Source organism: Poromitra crassiceps (genome assembly GCF_964638095.1).
Source record: "Poromitra crassiceps genome assembly, chromosome: 21".
In the NCBI taxonomy this organism is placed as follows: Eukaryota; Metazoa; Chordata; class Actinopteri; order Beryciformes; family Melamphaidae; genus Poromitra; species Poromitra crassiceps.
In genome coordinates this window covers 16,909,888-16,927,062 of record NC_139638.1, presented here as the reverse complement: position 1 = coordinate 16,927,062, position 17,175 = coordinate 16,909,888, and the positions used below count along the sequence as shown (strand labels likewise).

The following is a 17,175-nucleotide window of genomic DNA, read 5'->3' as shown; positions in this document are numbered from 1 at the left end:
CCGGGTACATTAATATAATAAAGTTGAAGTTGTCTGTCTGTATGTGTCTGTATCTGTATCTGTAATGCACGCCCACACGCCAGGTAGGATTGGTCTGAAATGTTGCATGGTGGTGGGTTATGATCCGGGCAAGGTCATGGGCAGGTTGGAAAGTCCTGGACCCACCTGGAATGTCCTGAGATCCATTGACCTGGGGTGATCTGGTGCTGATCTGGTGCAGCTGACAGCAGGGCATGGAGCAGGGAGTAGATGAGAGATACAGAGGAGAAGTCTTTTAACCTGGGCAATGGCGGGCTGGGTACATTGCTAGTTTTAGTTAAAGTAGTCACAATGTTTATTATTCTGATGAATTTGGCTTATATTTACAGTAGGTTATGGACAGTGCATGGAAGCATTGGAATAACCCCTCACTCATTGTTTTGTACTTCTCTCCACATCTGCTTTGGTATAACTTTTTGCTTTAGACCTTTAACTAAAAGTTCTGGTCTGTATGATTGAGGCTTTGCCTTAACTAACTGGGGGTCCTCTCTAAAATATACACTGTATTATTAAATTGAAATCTGTGTTTGTTTACCTAGTTGAATTGAGGTTTGCCAAAGTGAAAGTGGTTGGATACTTTTTGCCAACAGCATATTTTTCATTTTCTAAAAAGAAAAACATTTTGTGGTGTAAAACTTGTTACTCGTAATACATGTAATAAATAATACAAATCTAAAAAAAAGGGGGGAGAAAAGGGCATTTTCTGGATTGTGGCTCTTGCAAAGATCCCTCCCCCGCAATGTGTCTCTTGAGTAGGGCAAGCTGAAGTTGCGTATACCACTGAACTAGGCCTAGCACAATTAAAGTTACACAGAGCTGAAGTTGCATCAGAGTGTATTGCATCAGTGGGCCTGTCGCCTGTGTATACAAAAAGTTAATTAATGCAATTTATTCAACCAAACCTCACACAGCACAAATCTAAAACATGCATACCAAAGTAGGTTACTGCTCAAATAGTTTTCAATAGTTGAACATGGTCTCAGGCCTCTGCTGCTAGGCAATTTTCTGACAATGCTCTCTCATGCATGTGTGGCCTGTGATGTCCTGTTAGATTGAAGTATGAATTGTTAATATCAATAGACAGTAAAATGATTCGATACCAGGCATTTTAGATGTGGTCAGTTGTGATTTGCCAAGAATTCAATTTATTTCTGAAAATGGCATGTTTATCATGCAAATAGGCTAATCTCAAGCGCATTGCATTTGGTTGTACAAAATGTGCAACATGATTGACTCATTGATTGATGGATTTATTAAATCTGTCTTTACCATAGACTAATGTCTTTACATATACAATGGTTTTTAGCGAGGACAGGCCCCACACAGACTCTCCGTGCCTTTGATTCAGATTAATGCAGATGCGTAATCTCAGTGGAATGTACTGATCCTAAGTGCCAGCTGTCCACTGAGAACACCATCTCTAGATAAACACACAAACCAATACAAATACACAAGACACTGTGCATAAAACTTCAAACGATGCTCTAACTATACACATCCAACTGTAAACTACTCATCATTTACTACACGATCAGAGACAAAACGTAAATATTGTTGCAAGAAAAGTGCATAATACTGACCTCCGCTTGTGCTAATGTGTGTTCTAGTCTGTGAAGTTGCTTTAGTTTTACTGTGACTGTCACTCTGTGAAGCACCTTGTTACATTTGTTCGTATGAAAAGTGGTATACAAATAAAGTGTGATTGATTGATTGGTCGATTGATTGATTGATTGGTTGGTTGATTGATTATTCGATTGATTGATTGATTGATTGATTGATATGACAGATAATTACGGAAGCTCATTTCTGACATGTCAGAATCTAGGGTCGCTTTTTGGTTTTGACCAGGCCTTTCTCCACCAGGGATCGGTAGAACTCCTGGATGTATGTGTACACGCACTTCCAGTCCGGCTCGGCCATCCGGAGTAAGTCCTCAACGTCCAGCAGAGGGGGGCAATCCGCCAGCCTCCTGCGGTGGAGAGAGACAGAGAGAGAGAGAGAGGGGGGGGGGGGGGGGTCAACAGAGGTAGAGCCACCCGATAATGATTTGAGACCCAGGACAAAAAAAACAAAAAGCCATATTCAGCAGTTTTGCTCCTATCTGCAGCACTGTGTGTTTCACAGCCTGGTTCAGACACCACCTTTATATTGGGAAGAGGCACTCACTCTGCAGTGCTGAAGGCCAGCTGGAAGTTGTCCCTGCGCTCGTTGGGGTTGAGGGTGGAGTATTCGAAGGCGTCGGGGAAGAAGCGGTGCACCAAGGCGCAGAAGGCTATGCCGTCACTCCAGCTCGAGGAGAAGTTGCGGATCTCTACCCCCTGTAGAGTATCGGTTTTATGAGGAAGACTGTGGACCACCATGAACAGTTTTGTGCAGTAAATAAAGTAGGACCGATCGATCGGCAAGCAATCTGTATCGGCCGATTTTCAAATATGCGATCGGCTGATTGCCGTTATTTCGGCTGATTGCAGATATTTTTTTATATAATTTTTTTTTTCTTTTTCTTTTCTTTTTTATAAAAAAAAGCCCTATCACTAATCAGGCTTTCCAACAATATAAAATACAATGCAAATTGGTATTATTAAAGGGATAGTTCGGTTTGTTTGAAGTGGGGTCCTATCAGCTAGTTCGATACACTAACTTAATTAGGTACAGTGTTCAGGAGGCTGCGCGCATTGTGTAAGGAGATCCGACACTCAGAGCAGCACCCAAATCAGCCTTTTCTCTGTAAGTATGGGGGTCAACAACTAAAACGTAATTTAGCCACCTAAAACACCTAAAACAACGCCCACCTAAACAAATCGATATCTGTGTACATGCACGCTCTATTTTGACAATTTTGACAACGTGATCGGTGCACCTCTAAAATAAAGTAAAGTAACGCGTTACTGTAATTTGATTACTTTCCCAAAATAACTAATGAGTAACTAATTACATTCCCGGAGTAACAACACTGCCCATGACTGAGACGGGGGAATAGCGCTATATATAGCTCCAGAGAGCAGTAATGTCAGAGATGGAGAGAGAGAGAGAGAGAGAGAGTGCACGTTTACCTCATATGGTTCTGTTTTGGCTCGGCACCAGTCTAGTAGCATCTGTTTGACATTTTTACTGTTGGGTGCTGCAGCAGCGGCAGGGCATTTCTGGGCCGGGCCTGCAGTGGGAGTGACGCTGCTGAAGAAAAGAGACAAGGACACATCGCTTACGGAATGGACACAAAGTCCATTGATTTCTAATTCCTTACATGGGTAAATACTCTGCACACGAAAAGATTTCTTTGTGTTTTTACTTTAGTGGACAAGTTCTGTAGCCATATACATAGAGCCATAATGCAGCATGTCTGTCACATCTGGCTTCAAAAACACCGTCAGAAGCAGAGGAGTACCGTACTCAAGTACTAGTTACTCGAGTATTTACATTTTGTGAGACTTTCTATTTTTAGTCGACTACATCGATTTGACGGCTTGCTAGTTATTTTTGCAGAATAAAGTTGTACATGCAAAACATAAGCTCATAAAGTTCTAGAGTTTAACATGAAAATATTTCTTACAGGGTTAATGCATCAATGATTTCACACTGAAAGGGAGCATTCTTCAGAAGGAGTATGTTTACATTATATAGGACATTTTATTGCGAATACTTCGATACGTTTACTGAGGTAGACGTTTGAATTGACGACTTTTACTTTTAGTGGAGTATTTTTCCACTATATTGCTTCTGTTACTTAAGTAATGGATGTGAATACTTTTTCCACCACTGATTTCGAAGTCAAGACTCACCTGCCTGTTGTCTTTGAGGACGATGGAGAGAACTGGCTGCTCGGTTCTAAGGAGAAGCAAATAATAAGAGACGTATATATCAACAAAAGCGGTTTTAAAAATGAAATAAAGCATTAAAACATTAAATAGTAATAGTATGTGTTTATAAATGGCGTACAAAGGCACACTCACTGTGTGATGATGGCTGGGTCATGGATGCTCTGCCTACACTCGTGGTTGTTCCTCCTTTGCTCAAACCCTGCTGTCTCAAGTCCTGCTGCCTGGAGCCACGCTCCTTCTCCCGCTTATCTGACCACAGCGTGTCCACGGTGACCACAGCCCGTCCACGGTGGGACAGAAGGATCAGAGGAAGAGAATGTGGAGATGTTGATGTGACAACAGATCAGTGGTCTGATCAGTGTTGGGCAAGTTACTGAAAATTGGTAATTAGATACAGTTACTAGTTACTTCCCTCAAAAAGTAATTTAATTACCTTAAAGTTACTAGTTACTTCAAAGTAATTAGTTACTAGGAAAAGTAACTTTTGCGTTACTTTTAACACGTTCACTGCCAATGACGTGTTTTTACGTCAAACAAAATCCAACGGTTGACTGCCAATGACGTGTTTTTACGTTAAAAAAAAATTGATTGATTTTTTTTGACGGTGGGACGTTGATCTAACCCTTTTACGTCTCCTATACCAATATTGGAGGTATTGAATGTGTATAATCTATTTTACCGACCCACTGAGTGGCGACATGTCTCTCCACAGTAGAAAGAGGCGAGCCAAAACTGGAGGGAAAAGCGCGAGGAAGCCGTTTTCATACTGTAAAATGGATGGCGAAAACGCTTTCACTTTCGCGCTGACGCACAGCGGTGGCAACGGTGGGGGGTTCCAAGAATAGACTGGATGCACACTTTGAAACACGCACCATAAATAAGCCCAGAATCGCATACTTACATAAATACTAACTCTACAAACTAACTCTTTTAGACAGAGAAAGCACACATTCTATTAGTTCTTTTGAGATATTGTGTGTTCACAAAATCTTAGCAGAAAAGAATCCTCGGGTCTTGAAAGATGAGCCAGAATCCTCAAAAAAACCCTCTGGCAGAACCTACCTACAGTAAAAAAAAAACGGCTGGCAGTGAATGTGTTAAAACTCTGCTTCGATTGTTATTAACGCACACATTATGTTAGTGTTGCTGTGCCACAGTGTGGCATTGAACATTCACTTATTGGAGAGGCTTATAGCCTATCAAGGTCATTAGCATCTGGGGCTCTGGCTGCAGCTGCAGCTCTCTCCCAAGGCTAGGTCTGTGGATCAGAAACCAGATAATCCTTAAGTGAAGGATTCAGGAAGTTGTCCGTTAGTTTCATGTCCTAAAGTAACTAGTAGCTAGCCCAGTTACTATTGTAGTAACTGTAACTGAGTTACTACATTTTAAAAGTAATTAGTTACATTACTAGTTACTGCAAGAAGTAGTTAAGTTGCAGTAACTTAGTAACTAGTTACTCCCAACACTGGGTCTGATGGATGTGCGCTCACCTCCTGTCAGGGTTAATTGTTACATAGTGAGCCTCAGTGTTTACCTCTCTTCTTCTTGAGCAGTTCTCTTAGTGCGGCTCGGAGCATTCGTCTCTCCTCGAAATCCACGGCCTTGTCCAGCTGGCAAAGACAAACCCCCATGTTAAAGAAATAAAAAGCAGATGAAAAGGTTAGAAAATTCACTCCAACTTCTTTAAAAGTTTGAACATTCACTTTTTTGTTCACATATTGAAAGGCCAACCACCAATATTGTGCACTCTAGGGATGCGTAATCATCATCACTTAAAGTATATCCATTATTTGGAACACTTTGTTTATGAACACTTTCCAACGCATAAACAAGAAAGTGAAGGCAACTGATGTCACTTCTGATCACGCCGGCCGTGTTTCAAAAAGGAGAACTGAGATTAAACTCCAGGACAGAAGATCTTCAAGGCAGAAAAATTGGTTTTCTAAAGCTCTGCAAAGTGCATTGTGTCACTCTATTGACTCAATTCCAAATCATGTGTGTGTGTGTGTGTGTGTGTGTGTGTGTGTGTGTGTTTTAACCCTGTCTGTATACCAAATGTCCCTTACAGGACAATAATAGCCTTCTTCTCTCTGGCTCACCATCTCATTGAGAACTTCCTCATCGTCGATAGCAGCTAGTTCCTGGCTGGTGAGCGAGCCTGACGGAGCTGCTCCACTGTCAGCCACGGCCTCCATCTCCACACCGCTGGACAGTACAGACGCACCGCTAACGACACGCACTTTAGATACTCTATGTGACAAAAATGGACAAACTTGCATGATTATAGTGTTTTTAGTCAAGTGCAGGTAAACACACAGGCACACACTCTCACTCACATGCACACACACACACACACACACACACACACACACACGCACACGCGCACACACACACACACACACACACGTGCACACACACACACACACACACACACACACACACACACACGCACATGCACGTGCGCACACACACCTGAAAATGAGACACCTGAATAAAGCTGGAGTTATCGAAGCTGTGAGATGCAACATGCAATCATAATATCAACATTTGATCATTCACACATGCAGGGCTACAAACATCTGAATTATTTGGGAAGAATAAACAGAGCGGACATGGCGTCTCTTATTTTAAGCTATTTTTTTTTTTGCCAAAGTCATGAATCAAGGGAAGAGACTGCATCTGTCCTATTTGCAGTCTGTTAAGTAATCTGAATATAAACAGTGCGTGAGCTTCAACAGACACAAAGCAGGCAGACGTTCATGGAAGGTATTTGTTGGATTTGATTCTCAAGGAGCCGAGCTTCTCTATGTCTCAGCTCAGCCCAGAAATGTCTCAAACGTGTACAAACAAAGTAACATGTACTAATATAGTAATGCAGTGGAGCAAGGCCATTACCCAAAGCATCTGATAACAGCTTAAAAGTATGTGCTGGTGGGGCTCAGGCAAAGAGGGGTTGTAGTTAAGTTCATACACACACCAATAATACACGGTGCACACAGCATAGAGGAGTTAATTCAGGAAAAAATAAATTGAGAATGGGGGATGAGTGCTGATCCGGAGAGGTGTCACCTACCTGAGGATGCAATCTCCTGTGTGTTGAGGTGAACACCTGCCGGCAGCGTCTCACAAGTGTTGACTATCCTCCTTTCCCCTCCTGCTCCCTTCTTTCAAACTTGTAGAGAGAAGTGTTTGAGTCCAGCCCCGGTGTCGCATCCCACCCCACAGCGCAGCGCTTCATAAGGATACATGATGTTTGGGGAGTGTTTGGTGGAGGTTGCTTACATGAACTAAGATGGGGAGGAGGAGGAGGAGGAGGAGAAGGACGCGCTCGGTCTCGGGCCAATCTGCCTTCCTCTCCCTCAACAGCTTCCTCCAGCACCACTCGTCAAGTTAGACCTCGGATGATGGATGTCCTGTGAAACTTTACGGGACATTTCCTCGGGGTGCACTCAGTCTTCTTCATGACCATTTCTACTGGCTGAGGATTCATTCAATTCATTTGTTGGTGGGAAAGCAAAGGGTTAAAAGAAGATGCAGAAGAAGAGAGCAGCACTGCCCTTATTGAGGCAAAAGGCTGATGGGTTGCCCCGGCAACACCCTGTTTACAGGAAGTAGTGGAATCTCCTCTGGAGGACAGGACACATGTTCCTATGGATCGCTCGCTCACACACACACACACACACGCGCGCGCGCACGCACGCACACACATGCACACACACACACACACACACACAGATATAAGGCACAAGACAGAGTAAGCAAAATACAGTCAACCCTGAAGAGGTTTTCATCTGAACTACCAAGTTAGGATGGACTGACTGTGGGGTCCTAACTCCACCAAGTGGTCAACACAGGCACATGCTGTAGGGGGAGATCAGGTGGGGTCAGTTAGTTCCCTGGTCTTAATCAAACTCCCGCTACTGTTTAGGACTCTAGTAGGTAAGAACACTTTTCTGTACTCTGCTGCCATTGAATGGAACAAAGTTCCGGCATCACTGAAGCTCATTGAGGCACAGAGCAGTTTTAAAACGGCAATAAAAAAATGGTTGGCATCCACTCTCTTAGAATAGGTAGGTACTGTATCAGCACTGTATCAGGGCGAGAATGTATATTGTATTTTATAACTATGTACTTTATGTTAATTTCTATATGTAGGTATGTATTTATGTATTGTGAGTTGTACGTATTGTATTTGCACCTGACAATCCTGTCAGCCATCCCCCTTCCTTTTCCCCCAGAGGACCACAATGGAAATAAGCCTGTGGCTTTGTTGTGTTTTTATCCTCGACAGTTTTTTTGTTTTATAATGTCTGTCTTCTGTGAAGCAGTATTATGTGTACTTTAAAAAAGTGTCAAATAAAACTTACTTACGTGATGCTACTTTAATTAATTTGACCACCTAAATGTGCATGGTAAGAGATTTTTCTTCTTTGAACTACTTACCCTTTCAGCCACATCCTAAGCTTCCACAGCCTTAGTTTAGTGTGACTAAGGTCATGACATGATCAAATTAGACTCTGGTAGTCTCAAAACAAATCCCCCTACAAGACAAGTGAATTGCACTGTGTGAGGGCGTCACACAGGACTTCCATGCTTTAACACTGGGTGACGACGACTGACTCAGTAATGAGGTGGTTGGCTTTGTTATGCTTTATTGGATCAGTCCATTTATTTTTAACCAAGCAGTTTGCAGATCACGTTGATATGAATTGCCTACAGTATGTCACAGACTGGCCCTAAACAGCAGCACCTACGGCCGCCATTGGCATTCGGATTATTTACCAAACAATTTGACAAAATGATAAATCAAATCACTCGTTGCTTTGCTGTTAGGTGCGTTATGCAAAACACACAAACTGGGTGAAGAAGAAAAGAAAATCTGTATTTCTCTAGAAATATCACTGTTGTCTACATTATGTCCAAATAAGGCATGAGGCAATCGCTTCATTCTTGGACCAGCATATTTTAACCAGCCACTCATGACTGTAAAATACATAAATATCATAAAATAACTATATACACCCAACTAACTTTGCAAACAATCAAAGCCAGTATGTACACAGGAACCATAGGTTGAAGGCAGCATCTTCATACCTCGTCAGTGCAATATGCGCTTCGTCCTTCCATCACAACCTGTCAAACACAAGACCATCATGAGAACAAGCAGCCCTGCCAGTCAACCTGCCATCATCTGGGGTAGTTCAACCAAAACCAAGACTCTGAACATGGAGAAGACTACGTGGCTAGTGATGTATCAGTGTTTCCCCCTAGAAACATGTTCAGGCCTGGAGGGATTTCCAAACGTACCCCGACCGCAACGGTGGGGACCCTCGCTAGCGACGCTAAACTTTTAGCTAACCTGTTCGCATCCATGTTCGCAATGGCATCCCAAGTATCGTCATACTATTATGGGATGCGCGTTTCCCAGGCAACGACACACGTCGACATGTTTTGGAACAGCGCTGCACTCTGGCACAATGCTCCTAAATGCAAAATGCTTATTGTTTTTAATTGATTTGGCATCTTCTATTACTGTCAACACTATCAACATTGTTGTATTGTAATAATATGCCATAAAGGTTTATTTAAATTTTGGGGAGAGCAGGAAAAAAAAAAGACATGGCCTGGCGGGGGCGCCGTTGGCCCGCCAGGCCTGTAGAATGGTAGGGAAAACACTGTATCATGTATCTTTATAACAGGCCTTCATGTGCCTATGTATCAAAAGTGTTGTCAGATAAGTTACCTCCACTGATGGATTAACCGTCTATCATACATGAGCGGTTGACATCAGCTGCTTGATCTCACTCCAACATCTATTGACTTAATCCAGTGGTTCTCAAACGTTTTTCACGTCAAGGACCCCTAAACACAAATTAGACCCCCATATGATAAGACTTTGTCCCAGGGACACCCATCCAATAAGATTTTTGCTTTTTGATGTTTCGTATGATGTATGAAAGTCATGACCAAAATAGCCCTATACATTCTGTCACTGTGTTACGTTGTGGATGGAATTATAGTGAACATGAATCATTCTCCTTTTTGATGGGGACCCCGGACCCCCCTTTGAGAACCACTGACTTAATCAATTAATAACAGAGCATAACGAGCCCTATTTAACAATTGAGGTATTCAATAATGTAAAACCAGGCTCTGTACATGACCTTTGACCTTGTGACTGCAACATGGTTTTCCTCCTCAGCACACTCCATCATATCTTTCTTGTAGTGATTTCTACTGATTCAGGGTTCATCAAAGACATCTTAGGTTCATCCCAGCCATGCATTCCCCCTCAGGGTGATATGATGCTCAGGTCACAATGCAGATGAACCTGCATCTAAACTATAGAGATGGTATGGCAGCCTAAAAAGACCAAATATAAGACAATTGGCATTTCCTCAGTTTCCTTCCAAATCAAAGACACATCCAGTGAAGTCTTTCAACATTCATCCCTGCCTGCTGCTGTGCTTATGGCAAAAATACAACGGAAATGTGGCAAATGTTAGTAAATAAAATATATTTAACTCTAACTATGGATGGCTTAGGTGTTTTTCTTTTTTGTATTGTGAGAAGCTCAACCGAATCTCAGCAATGACACTATAGACTGATCACGTCCGGTCACTGACACGACCAAACAGCAGAACTAAAGATCATCCAGGGCCCAGTTGCACAAAGCACCTTAGGTTAAGATTTCCCTCAGAGTCAGAGTTAAGGTGTCCATAAAATAGAATCGGCTGCACAAAACACCCTTAAATTTTCTCCATAAGGTTAAACATTTTGAGGAAAACATAAGCACAAGATTTAAGGGTGTTTTGTGCAGCCGATTCTATTTTATGGACACCTTAACTCGGACTCTAAGGAAAATCTTAACTTATGGTGCTTTATGCAACTGGGCCCTGAGGCTTTCATGAGTCAACATTTGGCAAACATCAGATGGAGGGAATAACAGAGACATCCTGTATCATTTAACATCCGTACAGGAGCGCTGGCCTGGCATGCAAACCCATGCCAAAACGAAAAGAGTTCCAGCAGACCTCTCTGAGAGAGAGCAGGCAGCTGAGAAAGGTGCAGGACAGACAGACCGCTGGCTTCTAACTGACATCTGATAGATCAGCAATATTATATATCCGCGTGCAAAGGCCTTTTCACCCTCAACAACAGGACTGTTGTAAAACCTGAATTATGTCATTCTAACGCAAGGACCCAAAGCTACAGCATTACAAAGCGTCTGACTGCGATGGCCGTTCAAAAACTAATTCAATCTTTTCTTCCTCGCAAATATATATATAAAAAAAAGGCATCAAATATATTTTGTGACAAAATAAAAAAAAAGGGTAAATTAAAATGCATTCTAAATACTGAGAGAAAACAAAAATAACACTGCCCAGCAGAAGTCTTTCCGTTTTCAAGATGTGTTGCTTATTATAACCTTTTCAGTTTTCAAGAAGTGCTGGTTATAAACGTCTTTTTTTTTTTTTTTAAGTGACACCCATCGGACATGAAACCTAGCAAGGTGACATCGGTTAGACGCTCTCGGACACGAGCTGAAAGGAAAGCTCAATCTTTTCCTTCCTCTGCGTTTCCACAGAGGGGAAAAGACACAGCTAAAGATGGGGTGACACTCCTTAGCGAGCTAAGCTAATAATAGAGCTATGCTGCAGTGAGCGCGCTGCTGTAACAAAGATGGAAGTAGTAATTGGACTAATTCTAGAGAGACCGGTTTTTCTACGCTGGCATGGAGAGAAGAAGAATCTAGGCCTTGAAGAGGGAAGAAGAAGCCATGCTGAGGTTCTTAGGGGGAGGACAGCAGAAGGGACTCGGGGCCCTTTTAGATAGACGTGTGCTTCGCTTCGGTAGATAAAAGACGGACTAAGAAGTGAGTTAGTGCCATGCCGTTACAGAGAAATGTCGCCTTGTAAAAGACAAAAAGGCTCTAGCACTACAACAAAAGCTCAGCTAATGAGCTTCCCCCTCGCGCACAAAACCATGTCCCCTCCCACGGCAGGACCAGGCGAAAGTCAGGTAACAGTACCATGAATATATATATAGATCGTTTTTTTGTTTTTGTTTTTAGAAATTGTGCCTGTAGAGCGGCAAAGTGACCGCCTACTTCCTGCTTCAGCACTGCACCAGAGATGATCATCCGCCATTTATTTTCCCATAGACATTTCGTAAAATGCTTATAAAAAATAGTTTTACTTGTTCAAACCAAACGGTTCAGCTATATTTAGAATCGGGAGAGACCATAGAACATTTCAATCGGACCAAAACTTGAAAAAAACAACATAGAAAGAATATTTTCTTTAAATCTTTTTTACGTTTTGGTCAGAGTGAAATGTCATGCGGTCTCTCCTGTTTCTAAATATATCTGAAGCGTTTGGTTTGAACAAGTACAACGATTTTTATACGCATTTTACGAAATGTCTACGGGAAAATAAATGGCGGATGAAAATCTCTGGTACAGTGCTGAAGCAGGAAGTGACGTTCCACTTTGGCTCTCTCTATTCATTTGAGGCGGAGTGTTTCTCTGCCCACCTCCACCCCCGAACGCGCGGTAACATTAGGCCGTCTGCAGCCTAGCAAACAGCCACCCAGAACCTCTAGTAGAACCTCTAGGAGAACCTCTAGCAGAGCCCTCTGCAAATGAGACAATGTTCACAGTGGAGTAGTATGAGTGACAGTTTGATACCACACGAGGTATCAAACTGTTTTGTGTGCTCATGCATGCATATACCACTATAGGCTATGTAGGAGTGATGTACAGGTAAAAGGAGAGAATTTAACCATCACTGTCATGATGATGATGGCAACCATTTTCCAAGTCCGTCCACCTTTGCGGACTCCTGTCCCATGAGACTACAGGAGAAATAATAAATACGTTGGCACAGTGAAGACGTAAAGAAAAACAAAACAAACAAAAAACAGAGTGAACTGTAGGAGCTCGGTCGCGTCATCGGCGACAACGCCGTCGTCAGGTCTCGCTCCTTCCTGTTGCGTTCCACCCCGTTCCAATTTAACACAACGACAACCGGTGCTTCTCTCGCTTTTCTTCCGCACTTTCTTATTCTCTCCTTCCGCCTTTTTCATTTCAGTCCATCTTGTCTTCCTGTTTCCTGTCCGTCCCCTGCTGACAACACGGCGGGGTCAGTCCGGACGCGCCGGCGCCGCCGCCGTCCGCCGCGTCCTCCGCGCTCGCACGGCGGAGCGCCCCCTGCTGGCCCCCCGAGCCCTTCGCTTTGGCCGTGCGCGCGTCCAGGTAGTCGGCGATGAACTCGGAGTTCTGATAGATCAGCATGCCGGACAGCGTGAGCGCCACGCCGGCGCAGCTGAGCGCCGACAGCTCGCTGCCGAAGAGCAGCTGGGAGAGCAGCAGGTTGCCCACCACGCTCAGGTTGCCCAGGATGTGCAGGGTGACGGCCGAGGTGAGCGTGATGACGCAGCAGCTGGCCAGGTTGTACATAACGGAGCCCAGGCAGCTGAGCACGATGAACACCCAGAGGCGCCGGTCGTAGTGGAGCGGAGACTCCAGCACGGCCCAGTTCTCCAGGGCCAGAGCGGCCACGGCCAGGATGCAGAAGCTAGGAATGGACATCAGGTAGAGCAGGAACACGGAGTTGATCTTCTCCTCCTGCAGCAAAATGCCTGAGAAGAGAGTGAGATGTATAAAGAGCTGGTGCCAATTTGAGTTTTAACACAAAAGACAAGACCAGTCAGTGATGTAATTTGTGCATGAATGACATCACTGGTCCACAACTTAAAGGGCATGGTGCAGGTTGGAGACCACATTGCATTAATATGTGGAAGGGGTATATAGCAATGGGATTTGGGGGAAAAAAACTTTTTTTCCAATCACACATAGCTGCGTTTAGACTAGTTTTTGTAACCAGCAGGGGGCACTGGTCCATTTCATGGAACTACCTTTTGTGATGTCACAGGGATGCAAAATAGTCACCTTTAGGGGACTATTTTTCAGCCCAAAATATGAGGATTTCTGAGTGGTTTTATGTCTGCCCGGGTATCTGTCACCTTTTTTCACTCTCCATGACTTTGCATCGCTGTGTCAGCCCCAGCAGAACATTCTCCTCTTGTGATGTCACTCCTGTTGTTATGTCACACGCCCATTTATCAAATGCCACCTTTTCCTCCATATTTATACCCTGGGGGCCTGTGGGGGGGGGGAGATCTTTGTCTTTTTGGAGTGTTTTCACTGTAATCATGAGCCCAAAATATCAATTCAGATTTTTTTTTAACCTGCACCATGCTCTTTGACTCAAATCAACTCTCAATAACGGTCAAACTCAATGAATGACATCAAAACTGTTTACAGTTTTCTGATATACTACTGATGTTGTAATGATACAATAAGTTGGTTGAAAATCACCCGAGTGTTCCTTAAGTGTGTCAGAGAAAAGTAAACATATGACGGCCACCATTATGACCACAAGAGAGAGAGAGAGGATGAAAATAGCTTGTTGAAACTGGAGACAACATCATCCGGTGGGTTTGGTATTTCAGGATGGACTCAAACCTTCAGTGAGTTCAGTCGAGATTAAAAAATAAAAGTAGTTCTGTGCTACAACTTGTATTTGCTGAACCTCGCACGCTATAGAGCAGCTCCTGCTGCTCTATAGCAAGCAGCCTACTTCTTTACCCACGTATGTAACAAGGCAAAAGTTGGCCAAGAAGTTGAATAGCAGCAGCAGCCTGGGGGGAAGAGAGGCAGGCATAACAAGTAGAACCACTGTGGAGACTTTCAACAAATCTTCTGTCGGTCACTGAGTGGCTACAGGCCAGCATTTGTGCTTCCATGTCTGTTACTTTGTGTGTACCTATCTAGTACCTACATATCTGCTACTCTGTGTGTGTTTGCTCATGTCTGCTGTTAATTCAGCATGTTTTTCTGTAGATTGCCTCACACTTTTGTTGCTATGATACGCTTACATGTTGACACTCCCAACATGTCATCATGATGTGTCCTTGAAGTATTTTTAGAAACTCTACTTCAATGCTTCTTTCTTCTCTGAGAATTACCATTACTATTTGTCGACTAATAATGTTATATATAGACAGCCTGATCCACACCACAGAAAACATACTGATGATCCGTGGTGGCAGTTTTCAGAAAATACCCTTACAGTCATTCTTTGCACAAATGCTTACTGAGACGAGAACATGAGCTAAATGACTGTAGTGAGGTGAGGTCACTACTTAACATAACACAACCCAACTGACATGAATTCAAGTCTATTTCAACAGACAAGTTTGATCGAACTGCACACCTACTGTATATTCAGTCTTAAACTATACTGGCTGTTAAAAGTTCATTTACATACATTGCCATCGGGTCACAGATCATTTGCATTGGCAAATGCTCCCCCATGAAGAGATGTTTTTAATAGGCCTACATGTCCTTTAAATGTTCATTTCTAAACAAACAAGAGAGAAAGAATTGGAAACGCTTGATTTTCTAGGACCGTCAAAAGGTTTCCAATTTTAAATAAAGCGAAAATGATCTATTTTTACAGGATGTGGAGAGACCCTGCCCATTCTACCCTACAGACATTTCTTGGTATTTATAGCACATGGACTAACAGCGGTGAAGAAACCAGAAAGTTCCACATTAAGGTATGGGTGTGTGTTACTGGACTGAGGAGTGAGTCATTGGCCCACTAAAAAGTTCCAGGGCTGCAGCGGTGTAGGAGGGAAACGCCAAAATACCTACACTCGGCTGTCACTGTCAGTAACATGTCTCCATGAGACAGGATTTCCAGTTTCACAAGAAGGTGAGGATTTCGCACTCCTGCTCAGTCAGGAAGATGATCTACTACAATAGTTATCAGTGACGCATCAAAACAAAAATGCTTCATGATGAAAGACTGTTAGGGAATGGAATTTCCACTCCTCATCCGCTAATGTATATACATAACAATATAAACCAAATGAACTTGAAGCCGGGAGTCCAGGAAGATGTCTTATGATAGCTTATAGCTTATTGATTAGGAAATGGCATGGAACTTATATTTTTCTCCAACAAAGACCGTTGGTACTTACTCTGCTGAATGCTCTTGACACCCCTCAACATAGTCGCTGCGAACACGAAGAAGCAGCCGGTCTGATCGAACTGGACCTCTCCCATGATGCTGAAGGAGGCTCCCAGGCAGATGGGCATCATGGCCGTGTATTTGAGGATATGATGCTGCTTGCCCAGGATCAGCGTGGAGATGACCAGGGTGAAGAGCGGCGTGGTGGTGTAGATCATCTGTGCAAACGACAGCTGGACATAGTTCAGTCCCACGTTGCCAAAGGCGATGCTGGCGCAAAAAGTCAAACTCAACAGGAACACCTTGCACTTAGCGCTGGCAGTGAGCTCCTGCTCCCCGGGCGCCCGGTGGCGGACCACCCTCAGCTTGATCAGCCCGTAGTCCACCACGATCGCCGTCAGCATGTGCAGCGCCGACAACAGCAGAGGGTACCTGAAGTTGTACACGGCGAATATCCATTTGTTGAGGCTGGAGATGGTGGTGCCCGTCACCAGCCACACGGTGACGGCGGAGAGCAGATGGAGCATCTCCGCGGGGGGCCTCCTGCGCGCCTGCGGCCGAGTCGTCGCCTCGCATTTTGAGAAGCCATCGGCGTTGATCATGTTCGGCTCATCGTCGTCTCTGGAAGGAAAACACAGAACTGACTTGGCACGCTCATCTCGACCACTGCTGCTCTGAACGCAAATGTGATCATCACCAAGTTAGAACAACTCCAAAAACACCGGTGTGTTTTTCTCCGTGGTCTGGCTGCCTGCCACAGTCTTGCTCTTTGTTGTCTGGTAGTAAACCTGCATTAATTTCTGTGCTGCGCCTGTGGACACGTGCTTCTATTTTGCACTGAGGACTGGTTGTGTAACCCAGCCCGTACAAGAACAAAAAAAGAGAAAGAAATGACAGATGGTAGTCAGACCAGGAAGGCAGAGAGAGAGAGAGAGAGAGAGAGAGAGAGAGAGAGAGAGAGAGAGAGAGAGAGAGAGAGAGAGAGAGAGAGGGGGAGAGAGAGGAGAGCTACTCAGGACGCGCCTTCTCCACGAGAGGGCCAGTCAGTCGCTGTGATTGGTTGAAAAGCAGCTATGAACTGATGACGACGAGTCGGTTTGAGGCACACAAAAAAGGTTAGGTTTTTGTGCTGGGTTTGTGTGAGATGATGACAGCAGTGCGGTATACACACACACCACACGGGACGGAGAGAGCTCACTGATCGACCTGTAACTCGATATGATCATTCGTAATGCCACAAAGCGGGCTTCGACATGAGTAGCTATCCTACCCGCACC

General features: G+C 43.9%; 2 protein-coding genes across 2 annotated transcripts; both read right to left on the bottom strand.

Moving 5' to 3' along the window:
* Nucleotides 1–1,362: 1,362 nt before the first annotated feature.
* smtna (smoothelin a) lies at nucleotides 1,363–6,998 on the bottom strand. The gene is made up of 8 exons (XM_083657529.1): nucleotides 6,931–6,998; nucleotides 5,957–6,107; nucleotides 5,392–5,467; nucleotides 3,990–4,106; nucleotides 3,819–3,864; nucleotides 3,093–3,213; nucleotides 2,206–2,357; nucleotides 1,363–2,008 (listed from the first exon to the last, which is right to left on the bottom strand). Exons 2-8 carry the CDS (start codon nucleotides 6,050–6,052, stop codon nucleotides 1,861–1,863), a joined length of 756 nt encoding a protein of 251 aa, XP_083513655.1. The 5' UTR covers nucleotides 6,053–6,107; nucleotides 6,931–6,998; the 3' UTR covers nucleotides 1,363–1,860.
* Nucleotides 6,999–12,248: 5,250 nt separating this feature from the next.
* Nucleotides 12,249–16,506, bottom strand: slc35e4 (solute carrier family 35 member E4). The gene is made up of 2 exons (XM_083657614.1): nucleotides 15,909–16,506; nucleotides 12,249–13,499 (listed from the first exon to the last, which is right to left on the bottom strand). Exons 1-2 carry the CDS (start codon nucleotides 16,498–16,500, stop codon nucleotides 12,946–12,948), a joined length of 1,146 nt encoding a protein of 381 aa, XP_083513740.1. The 5' UTR covers nucleotides 16,501–16,506; the 3' UTR covers nucleotides 12,249–12,945.
* Nucleotides 16,507–17,175: the final 669 nt, after the last annotated feature.